Raw genomic sequence first — 12,643 nt, forward strand, 5'->3', positions numbered from 1 at the left:
GCGTATATTCCGACACTGCGAGCAGACCTCCCGGACCAAAACATCAGTTTCCTCCTGGGAGAAGTTTGGCCGTCTGACGCTGCTGCTCTCTTCTGCCATGGCGAATTGAGTAAACTCTCATTATGCCTTCGCATGGCGCATTTAAGGGCGAGGAGAGGGGCTCATTTGATTGGTGTGATGTGAATGGGCTGTGTAAAACCCACTCCACGCCTTCTCTCCTCCCTCTTTCCGACTTGCGCTGGTAGGAGGGACGGAGGTGGGAAAGAGGAGTAGCTGCGCAGGCGCGCGGTGTGCCAAACTTACAAAATCCGCCTGGCCACACCCAGTTGGCGAAGCGCAGGTGCGCTGCGCCTCCGCCGCGCCCAGTCTGCAAAACTAGAGCCCATAATCTTTTTTCCCATTCCTCAGTTTTTGTAAATAATTGTCATCTTCTCCCACTAAGGTTGATTAAAAGCAGAAAGATCAATAACTTGACTTTCCCTGGGTGTCCATCCCTTTAAATAAATTTTTTTTTAGAGAAGTTGAGTCTGTCTAGATTAATTAATTAACTATTGTATTTATAGTTTAATAACTGTGGTTACATGCAGTACTTTTCATCATTCATTCTACACCATATCGTCCTACAAAATATATTAAACAAAAAAATGGGAGAAAGAATCTGACATACAAGTTTGGAGTTTGGTTGGAAAAACCTTGTGCAATTCTTTATCATCTCTGGACTAACAGCACTGCAAACAGGCCTAAAGAGCCAGGGCTTGTGTTAGAGACAATGCGGAATTTCACTGACAAATCATCGTGTTTTCTGGGTATGCCCAAAAATAAAACCATATTGGCTAGAGACTGCAGCTGAGATTTGTAATTGGAATGGAGTTAGATTGCTAATTTGACATATTATACTGAGGAAAAATACCTGAATCTGTCCCACACAAAGATAAATATTTATAAAGATACTTTTTTTTTCAAAATATTGGGAGAAATGGTTTGTGTATAAATGCAATTAAATAAAGTGTGACACTGGATGCCAAGATGTAAGTGAAAAAATGTACTGTGATTTGACTTTGTAACATCCATGACAACCTCATGTTCTTTGTTTCTTAAATGAAAAAAAGAATTACAGGTCCTTGGAGGCTCACAACCTTTTTACCTGTGGCTAAACAATAAAGTTAGATCCTGAGATCCTTTTTGTTTAACCAGAAACAGACCCACCAGTCTCCATTTAAATAAACAGTAATTTTAGCATGTATAGAGCCAGCATATTGTCACATCTAAATGGGTAAACAGAGTTGGTGATTGTTGGAACAGTGGAAAGACAGACTTAGATGGTCTCTTTTTTGTGATTCTGTCAACTTTGAATGAAGCGTGTTTTACGCTGATAAAATTAATGTTTATTTCAATGGAGTCTGCTGGATTTGATGAAAACAATTTTGGGGCTGTTTCTGGTTCAACCAAATGGACCTTACTCTTTAACATAAAGGTCTATCTCTGTAGGGATCCTTTCCATAAACTTGTCAGATGCTTATCACAAGAATCTGAGCCTGTCAGTAGCAAAAACAAACTTTCGTGAACTGACATCAACTGACAATACGAACATGCCTTGGGTGTTTGCAGCCTAGCCACTGCTGTCGCTCGATACTGAACCACTTTCAAAAAAATGTTGTTCCCATTAGTCACTAAGGTACAAACATGTGGGAAAATAGGGTCCAGGTAAAACAAACAAAACCTTTAACTCTGGAATTTTAGCCACAAAAGACCTCTTCAGTGTGGTAGTTAATTCTTTGTTTTCCCTCTCGGCATAACAGGATGTAACGTTTTGTGCGCAATCCCATAAATACTGACTGTACCAACTGGAACAGACAGTTTAATTCAAGCCAGCTGTTGTTACCACAGATACACACAAACACCACACATATGTGAACATGGATGTCCTAGTCCTTGTACCTGCAGGATCTCTTCATAGGACTGTCTGATGGAGTCTTGCAGAGGAGTGTTCCTCTCCCCAGCCTCCTCCACTTTCTTCTTGGCCTGCTTCACCTCTTCTCTGAGCTTCCTCAACCTCCATCTGACTCTGGCAAGTTCCCTCTCATACTCCTCCACCTGGCTCTCCTTCTTCACTTCCTCCGCCTGCAGAGACAGGATCTGATGAGGAAGGACAGAGAGTGAATCATTATTAGTTAAACAAGCAGCAACCTCCAGGGCTGAAAAAGGAAGCCAAGCTAAAGTGTCAAAAGTTGCAGTTCTTTAAACGGCCACTTAAGGCTGGCTCCAGAAGCTCATCAATCCCAATAGACCCCCATGTTAAAATGCACAACTTTAGAGCAGAAACAGTTTAGAAACAAAAAACAGTTTTGGTCAGTCTGCAAGGTATCACTACAGTCTGTTAGTCAGATCCACCCCTCGCTCCTCCACACCTCACCTCAGATGGCAGGTCACTTCTGGCTCCAAGAAACCAGGATGGTGACGGCTGAAATGCCAAACTTGAAGCTTCAAGTGGCAGTCCACAAACCAATGTGTGATGTCACCGTAGCTACGTCCCTTATTTCATACAGTCTATGGTTTTCAAGCAATAATTATTGCCAGCAAATGGCTTTCTGTCACATGCTAACACTAGCATGACGGAAATAAGCAGAAGTGTCTAGGTAAATGCTTTTTTATATTTTTGAAATAATATCAAAAGCATTACATATAGATTTGAATGACTGCAGGTGATTTGGTTGGTGAAAATCAAGGCTGAGTCTGAGTCTCTATGTGATAATGGTAATTTTATGCAGAAGCTTTTTGCGAATGACTTGGCGTGCAGATTGTTGTTTATTATGCATTAGCCAATATCAAATAAAGGTTATGTTTTATATTTTAGAGCGGGAGGATGAATGAATTAGATAAAGGAGCAGGAGAGTTTCATAGCAGTGTGGTGTGGTGTTTGTGCAAGGCTGTAATGAGACCATAAAGATGGAGCTAATTAAAAATAATGAGCTGTGTTGGTTGTGCCTCTACCAACCATTTTAGCTACTGATGTTATGAACCTCATCACAGTTTAACAGAAGGGCATCTGCCCCCCTCCCTCTCAGTGTCTGTCTTGTTTTCTCTCAGCCACTGTATTCCCTCAGTTTCAGTAAAGATGGCAGGTTTCTAAATAGCATCTTCAATCCATTGATATAAATAGTGGTTGGAACATGCTTTTCTGTACATTAATGTCTGTCCAGACTTATAATATATATGTAGTGAAGACTTTGCAGGAATTTAATAAAGGTGGTTTTTTTTTTGGTTTTTTTTTTCAAAATGGAATTTATCACGATATTGACATGGATGACTCCAGTGAAAACCATGCTGTCTTCACTTAGAGACTGTTTTTACAGAGCTTTTCCCCTGTGACTTTTGGCTGTGCCGAGTCAAGCCATGCCACCCCGATTTTCATTTCCATTATCAGTTAAGACGCACTGCCCAACGCCGAGCTGCACCAGAGATGATCCTTCTCCCGGGTAGTTCCAATAACCTGGCTGCCTGCCCTCAAGCGGGTAGCGGTGAAGCCTAGTCGACTGCAGCCAACCTCCAACAACTCAAAAATCCGAGCCACGCACGTATCTGGGGCCGCAGATTGCCTACCCTTGAACTAGACGTAAGGGAGCCTTAACAAAACCGTTTATTTTTGATGTGTTTCAGATTAAAAAAAAACAATACTGGCTGATATCTAGTATTGGATCTTTTAATCCCTAAAATACTGATATTGGCATCGGCATATAGATGTATATGATCTATAAAAATTTATAAAGTAGTACCCAACAAGAAATCCCTTGACAATATAATTAAATCAGTGCTGCATAACAGACTGTAACAGAACCTCCAAAAGAAATAGCTTTCACAGAGAAGGTAGCATTTTCAAGTAGACAAGTAGTCTACAGAGAGACAGGAGTAACTGTACAATAGCAAGTCATTATTACCTGTTGGCTCTCTTCATAGCACAGCTGTCTGGTTGTCTTTATTTGCTGCACCAGCTTCTCTTTGTGTTTCTCTAATTTAACCAGAGTCTCCTCCAGCTCCTTGCGATCCGACTGCTGTTCCTGCAGCTCTATGTTCTCCACAGCCACTGCATTCTCCAGCTCCTACAATCACACACACGCATGCACGCACGCGCACACACGCACGCACGGACACGCACACACACGCACACGCACACACACACACACACACACACGCACACGCACACACACACACACACACACACACACACACAGGCGAAAAATGTTGACTGAAATGTTTCTTCACAACATCTAAAATGATATGGGTAAAATGGTTTGATTGGCCTGACGGTACAGAACAAAGATAACCACTGCTTACGTGCTGGATCACACTACCATGTGCCATGTTTGGCTCACATGTGATCGACAGCAGCTCAATAAAGATTTTGACAAAGAAAAACTACTTGTTTTCTATTCTACCCGGAGTCTGATAAGACCATTAATGTTCTTTTCATCTGTGTGTGTCAAGTGAATGAATAAGGGCGTTGCCAGCTTCGTTGCTATACTAGATTTAGAAGAACAGAAAAAGAGACAGAGGATGAAGAAAGACAGACTGGAGATGCACCAGAAGAACTTGTGCACAAGAGAGGATCTGTGTCTGCTGTTTTGAGTGGTTGTGGCTTTAGGGGTGTGCCATATCATCTCTCATATCTCATCTCATCTTAATACGATAAGAAAAATTCATATCGATATACTCACGATATTTCTACTTGACATATTGACGTCATACTGTTACCCACGGCAACAACAAGCATGGCTGAAAGCGAAATTATTAGCCACTTCGCCGTGGTTCCAAAAAAAGGAGCAGCTTCAGTAGTGTGGAATAAACTGTGGCGTCCTGAATGTTTTATGAACAGCCCTGGACTTAGACACTTTTTTAGCAACTTACAGCTCAGAGAGAACTCATTTAGCAGCTCCTCTGGCAGCAGTACGGCATCTCTGCCTCTCCTCTCTCACTGTGCACGCATAAACCTTTGGTAATGTCAACTTATGTGCCGCTCGCCGCTCAGCAAAAAACTACATAATGTGCCACAGTTATGGTAGCATAACAGCCTGTCACAGGTTACAGCGTGATGATTAATGGCAGAGCATAAAGTTCCAGGTGGGAAAAAAAACAACTCAGTCAATTAGGATTTTGCATTTCTTGTATTTGGGAACTGTTAAAATGTGTCATTTGTGTTAGATTTGATTTTGTTGTACTATTAATATTGTGTACAGAATCTGAATCTCACTCCGAGTTACTGTACTATTGTTTACAAACTAAAGTTAGAGATTATTTTTCTTTAGTTTTTACTGAATATTTGAAGGCAAACTCGTAGGTTGACATGTAAAACTATATCAGTTATTTTGTTGCAATTCTACATTTTTAAATTCATAAAATGCTTTTTTAATAATTTGTCATTTCTTTGAGAATATTGTTATCACAACAATACCCTGAAATATTGTTATATTATTTTAGGGCTATATCGCCCACCCCTATTCGGCTTTTCAAAAAATGCGACCTAACATTACTTTGTCTGGCCACTGTTGTTGCCAGTGGTGGAAAAACCAGAAAAATTATTTTACCATTACCTCAGCAGAAAACATCATGTAGCAGGAAAAGCCACCAGAGAAGCAACATTATGACTAGGCTATAATAACACCTACGCAAGGACATGGTCCCACTACAGACAGTTGAGAAAGAGCAGCTCAGAGCAATGATTAAAACACTGGATTCGAGGTATATCTTAATGGGGCGAAAGTACCTCATAACCTAATGACAATCAATGTTTAGCTTATTTCTTACTTATGCAGTAGATTATTTGAGAAATATCTCTTTGAATACTTAAATACCTTGAATATATATGTTTATGGCAGCATATTGTACTGTCAGGAGTACATGAAATACAAATATATTTCAATATCATCATGTATATACCAAGGGCTTTGATTACTGTGCTTCACAACAATCTTGGAATATATATATGTTTTAGAAGCGGTGTTGAAGTTTTTGGCATATCGATTTTTTAGGTTCTGTTTTTACTACATTGCAGTTTGCACAATAAAAACTGTTGACATTCTGCAACTGTTAAATGCATTCTGATTCCTTCCTTATTGCACGATTTTAAGGGGCCAAGCAAACCATATCGTAATTGAAGTCTTCAGTATAAATATAATGACATTAAAGTGTTTTATAGGTAAATGCCAGTAGGTTTTATGTAGCTCTGACTAAATAAGGCACTGTAAACCTATACCAAGGTCCAGTCGTGCAAAAAGTAAAAAATACCAAAAAAATACAGTAAGATACCATTAAAGTGCCAGAATGTTACAAAATGCTGTGATACAATTTTTTTGATCATACCGCCCAGCACTACTAGATCCGTACATTATATCAACTGCAACAATGAAGAAATAAGAGTGGATTTTGGCACAAGGCCTGGCTACAAGACTGTGCCTCAAAATTAGGAAGAAATGCAGAAGCTGCCTGTAGGTCCTGATCACTTCAGTTAGCAGAGAAGTGATAACTGGTAAAATGATCATTGCCATGTTATTAAAAAAAACAAAAACAAACCAGGGGCCTTTAGGGCCCCCGAGGGTCCAAGCTTTGTCCACTTGGTAACCCAGACTTGGACTGAGCACACGTGTATAGCTTCAACCTGAGATTAGTCTTACAGCATCATGACATCACATGAGAGCATTATGGGAAATGCAGTGATGGATGAGTCCCAAACTGGACACATCATACATACACACAAACATACGTATGACATGTGTCCTGTCCACATAATTAATGGTAACAAAAACTGTGATATTAAAAACAAAACCCACTCACACAGATGTATGAAAAGCTGACATACACACACAAACATGCACACACCAGCGCTAGGTGCTGCGGTCTTCTTACTCTGATCTCGGCTGCCTTCGCGAGGACTCTCTCATCCGTTTCCACGACGTCTGTATCCCTGGGAGACGACCAGCAGAGGAGACAGGAGTGTTTAAGGAGGGAGGAGAGAGAGCACTCATTCTTCCAGTCTGTTTTCCTTCCATCATGTCCTCCTTCCCATGATCCCTCTATTTTTTCCTGCTGCACTGCTGGTTCCTCCATTGCTGCCCTCGCTAGCTGTCGCTACACTGCAGAGGAGGCGGAGCTGCCTCTGTGAACGTGTGGGTGTGTGTATGTGTGTGTGTGTGTCTATGTGTGGTGATCGATGCATACAGGCAGAATGCACCAATGTGAGAATGGGAAGAGAGAGGGGGATGAGTCAGAGTGAAGGCAGGCGAGTAGGCTTATCCATCCATAGGAGAATCTATTTCCTCCTCTCTAGTCACCTCCCTTCTTGTCTGTCCTCCTCCTTGTTTTTTTCCCCTCCTACCATCGTGCTGCTTCTCTAGTCCTCACGCATCTCTCACCTCCTCCTCTTTTTCCTCCTCCCCCTTCATCACAATCACTGGCCACTGCAGTATGCATCAGTCGAAACACACACACACACACACACACACACACACACACACACACACACACACACACACACACACACAAAGCAGTGACTGAGCCATTCATAAAAAATCCTGGAGAGCACAGAGCAGCAGTCTGCACAGGCCAGTGTTACCAGTCAATCAATAATCATTCACAAAGGCATTTAAAACATGTGGCCAGACGTATAACTGTAAAACGTCCTTATTTCCTGCTTCAATCATTAACATCTGTCATGAATTTATCATAAGGTTTATAATTTTACAATCATTACTTACATCACTGTATACTGTAATCTAATGTAATTAAATCATTTATTTATAGTGCTAACAAAATATAATAATTGTAACACATTTAATTTATAAAGAGCTTTAGCAAATACTCAAGATTGTTGTACTTAGTAAAAAAATTAATAAAGTTGCAGTAGAGCTGCATGATGTGCAAAAAAGAAAATCATATTGTGTTACTTTGACAGATATTGCGATTGCGATATGAGTTGCAATTTTAGTGGAAACGATCATTTCTGCATGTCATTTTCACTGGAAAACGAAAAGATGATGATGTGATTTTTGCTGGGGTCTATACCAAAAGCATATTCCCTTAAATCTGGAATATAATTTGTAGGTCGTGGCCCCTCTGTTGCACCACAATTAGGGATGCACCGATTTATCGGCTAAACGTTGATGTCAGACGATATTCTCCTTGTTGACTGCCATCGGCATATCGGCAAATAAGATGACTTTCACCGATGGCAGTGGCCTTTGTTTTTCTGTAGTGTCAAATCAATTTTGCACAGGCTACAAAGCAGGGTTAGAAACTAACGGACACTGACTTAAATTAATGTACAGGTAAAAGAAGAATACAATAATTGTTTGGCAATTGGACTGATCTCATTATTTTGTGACGAGATGGCTAGTAACAGCCAGCATTCTGGCATCCTGGGACAACAGAAAACATGTTTAGGATGAAGAGAGATCTTCTGCAGGACAGAAGGATGCAGTAAACTCACTATAGTTGCGTCAGGGGATGTGTCCTGTTGTTTTGTTTGTTTAGGTTAAAGTCAGCAGGAGGAGAGCAGATTAATGCTACCTGTTTGCAGCTGGTGGCTACAGCTAACAGCTCACGGAGGTTGCACTGAGTTGCATTATGATGCATTCAAGCTCTGTTTAGTAAAAATTAGTCTTAAGTGAAGGTAAATTGCAAAGTTCTAATGATGTGTTTACCGTTATTTGTAAAATGTAGTTTTTGGAGAGAAACTAAATTTAACTGCCTGAAGGACAAACGTGTTGTTGTTGACAAACGGGGGGGGGGGGGGGGGGGGGTTTGGAAACACTGCTGTATGATGAGAAAGGGGCCCGGTGGAAAGCGATCACGGATGCAGTCGCGATGTATCTTGCAAGAGATATGGTGCCCATATTTACCGTGGAAAAGCTTGGGTTTAAATCGTGAATCGGATTTGCTGTGAAAAAATCTGAGATATTTTTTTTAGGACATATCGCCCAGCCCTAGGTGAACATGTTCATTACAAACTTTAACTGCCTGTATACTACACACAGCCTGCAACAAGCATGCTAACACGTGTGTACAGACACCCCATGGAGTATAAACAGAACCACATGCTGTTGTTATGTCAGGATCCATTCTGGACTCTATCCACCCCTTTTACAATGGTATCATTCATTTGTTTGTGTCCATCTGATGAATGTCAGTTTAATATTCACTTTCCTTTCAGCTCTGTTACTGGTTTAGTCACAAACTTCAATTGTTTGATGCAGCTAGTGTACAGTGGATTTCTCAGAGACTTTTCACTGAAAAGCTGCCTGTTGCTGCTAGAAATCAGGTTGGTGAAACAAGAGTTTGCAGGCAGTGAGCTAAAGCAGCTAAAAAAAATTTGCTAAAACAGGCTAAAAAGCTTCATAGACCTGAGGGGACCTGCAGAGTTGGTGGTAATTCTCTGAGGGTTTGTCACTACAAGCAATAACTTTTACATTACACGTGATTAGTTACTTGTAGAGATATGGGAATATTTTCATGGATCTGCTGCTCTCTTGTGTTTTGTCCATCTCATCTTGTGATGTCTGCAAAAAATTTTATGTAATCTATTAATTCTGCCTATTAATTTGTGCAGATTTTGAATCCCCATGTAATGAAAAAATACATTTTAACAGTTTTAATCTTGTGTGCCTGTGTTAACTGGTTAATATGCCAACTGTATGTATATATATATATATATATATATATATATATGTATGTATATACAGGTTGATGTTAAACACAGAGAAGATAAGATAAAATAATCTAAGAAAAACAGAGTAAGACAAGCAAAACAACATACACAGAAACATAGTAGACCAAGAGTTGGGAGACCATAGGAATTTTTAGATATCAATTTATGAAGTGCCTGAGTGCTAGTTAAAGTGACAAGTGCTAAAGTGTCAAGTGCAAGAGTGCCAAGTGCTAAAGTGTCTGCTTGTTTAAGTATTTGTTATATTGCACATTACTCAAAATTGCACCAAATAGTAAAGTGCTAGATTGAACTGCACGATGCCCATAGCACACAAATGCAAGTGTGTGTCTAAATATTGCACAAAATTAGCATACATAGGTCTATTATGTACGCAATACTGCATAAAATTGACAATGGTGTCCCAACAATTTGCATCATAGACAAATAAACAATACAAACAATTTAAACATAGTTAATGATCACAGCCCTGGTTTTCCAATAGCCATGCTTTGAGATGTTTGGTAAAGGAGGTGAGAGTTGGAAGTTCACGTTAAGTACTTGGTATTGTGTTCAAGGTCTGGGATGCAAAGTAAGAGAATATTGCTTGTCCAAAGACACTTTTCCTGAATGGTATTACACAGTCACCTCTAGAGCCTGCTCTGGATGACCTGTTTGAGTTTTTTTTGACAAATCTTGTAGTGGAGGGAGCTTGACCATGAAAAATTTTATAAACTAACACAGAGTCGGTGTATTTTACTATGTTGTCCCAATTTAGACGTTCATGTTTCTTCAATATCTGGCAATGGTGGAACGATTTAGATTTTTTATCTAATACTTTTAAAGCTTGCTTATAGACTGTTTTAACTGGCTTTAGAGTTGTTTTACAGGCCGTGGCCCAGCTTGTTATGCAATAAGACATGTGTGGCCTGGGCCTTCGGCGTGGACCCGCTGGTTGTGGTGGTGCTAGGCTAGCTCCCGCTAGTCTTGGATCGGTGCGCTCATGCTGCCGCTGGGCCCCATACCCTCGGCGTGGACCTGCCAGCCGTGGTGGTGCCAAGCTAACTCCTGCTAACCTCGGATCGGCGCGCCCATCCAGGCGCTTCCCTGCTGGTGGAGCTGCTGCCACATAAGTGAAGGCCGGATGTAGCAGGCGGTTGTTAGCCACCAGCTGCTGGGTGTTAGCCACCAGTTGCACTGACACAATCAATAATAACGCAATATAGCTGGTGACTGTGGCGACATGCCAAAAATAGGGAGCTGAACTACATATCCAAGTATCCTGCCTCACTGCGTCCATCCGCCATCTTCTCTTTTCCTTTCTTCTGTATGTGAGTGAATTAGTATTAGAGTGAGTGAGTGAATTAGTATTAGAGTATTTTACATCAAAATCCCTGTCTTTTCTCTTCCTGTAAAACCAGGTAGAACAATTTCAAATGTTTGATGACTCATCCTGCATGGACACAGAGCTTAAAGGAGCGTCATGTAGTAACTCAAATTCAGCCAGCGTAAACAGCAACGGGAATCTTGTGCCAGACTTACCCAACTCGCTGGATCAGCAGACCTTCTGTTGCTGCAGTTACACAGTTAGCCCCAACACTGCTGCTGGCCACCAGCCCACTGTGACACCCAATGCTGGGGTCTGCCCTGATTGAATTCAAGTTGCTACAGTTGAGCTCAAGGTCTGTCTGCAGAGCTGTGGCCCACTTTTACTGCGGTGAAGTGGTCTCTTAGGTACCGAATGAGGTAGAGTGACTGCGGGGTGCAATAGCTAGCAACTTATGTCACTTAGCTTGACTTAAAACCTGTATCATTTGTGTTCTGAGAACAGAGAGAGAGAGAGAGAGAGAGAGAGAGGGGCAGGTAGGTGTTGTGCACAGTTCTACAATGAAATAAGATTTTACCCATTTTGAATAATGAAAAAAAAAAATAGAAAATCAATATGTGGCTGCTCATATATATTGGCTTACTGTACACATTAGCTTGGTGGCTTGTATAAGGCACTTGTCATAGTAGCACATTATTAAAGGCTGGACATATCATCTGAATAAATTAGGTCTGGATTTCTGTGATGCAAAATGGCATGCAATTAGCATGACAAGAAAAAATGTGCTGTGAGGAAAAATTGCTGTATTACTTGTTAGAATCTTGGGACATTTAGTGTGTTTACATTTTAGTGAATAACCCTTTATGAGGCATATCCTGGAAATGGTCATATTGGGGATATGGTATTTACATGTGCACAGAGAAATCAGGTTATTCCTTGTATACATGATAAATACTAGCATACCGGTCACTGATTACTGCATTCTATTTGTGCAGGTGCAGTGATGTTTTCAAACAAACTGTAGTTTAAAATGAATCCACTCTCGCTTTTATCGGGCTTAGCACTTTCAAATGCCAACAGAACGCTGGGGACTTGGCTCCTCCACCTGATTGCTAGCAATGGGAGATGAGAGCAGGACATTTTTCACAGGTCCTCCACTCTGACTGATGTCTGCCTGTCACTTTCACTGCCACTGCTCAGAGCAAGGGACCAGTGGATGAAGATCTGCAGCCATGACTGATGGGACAGAGTTGTCATGATAGAGTTCACTGATTATGAGTGGAAACTTCCACAACAGATTTGTAGTCGCAGACCAGCTGTGTGATTTTCTCCATGATAATAATTTATTTGAGGAATTTCAGTCAGGATTTAGAGTGCATCATAGCACTGAGACAGCACTAGTTAAAATTACAAATGACCTTCTGATTGCTTCAGACAAAGGACTCATCTCTGTACTTCTTTTATTAGATCTTAGTGCGGTGTTTGACACAATTGACCATCAAATTCTGCTACAGAGACTGGAACACTTAACAGTGTTGCCAACTTAGCGACTTTGTCGCTATATTTAGCGACTTTTCAGACCCCTCTAGCGACTCTTTTTCAAAAAAGCGACTTCCTTACGTACC

General features: G+C 40.9%; 1 protein-coding gene across 5 annotated transcripts in view; it reads right to left on the reverse strand.

Annotated features, from left to right (window-relative positions):
• The window catches only part of LOC126408959 (uncharacterized), a 44,320-nt gene that overhangs the window by 24,338 nt on the left and 7,339 nt on the right, over nt 1-12,643 (reverse strand). Inside the window, exons 2-4 of one of the 5 annotated variants that reach the window (XM_050074778.1) lie at nt 6,898-6,955; nt 3,936-4,097; nt 1,939-2,136 (exon numbers count right to left, since the gene is read on the reverse strand). In XM_050074778.1, coding sequence (XP_049930735.1) covers nt 1,939-2,136; nt 3,936-4,097; nt 6,898-6,955 — 418 coding nt within the window. Of the gene's footprint in view, nt 1-1,938; nt 2,137-3,935; nt 4,098-6,870; nt 7,449-12,643 lie in introns of all 5 variants that reach the window. The other 4 variants (XM_050074776.1, XM_050074775.1, XM_050074774.1 and 1 more) reach the window with 4 other exon arrangements.

Source organism: Epinephelus moara, chromosome 21 (assembly GCF_006386435.1).
Source record: "Epinephelus moara isolate mb chromosome 21, YSFRI_EMoa_1.0, whole genome shotgun sequence".
NCBI classification, from domain to species: Eukaryota; Metazoa; Chordata; class Actinopteri; order Perciformes; family Serranidae; genus Epinephelus; species Epinephelus moara.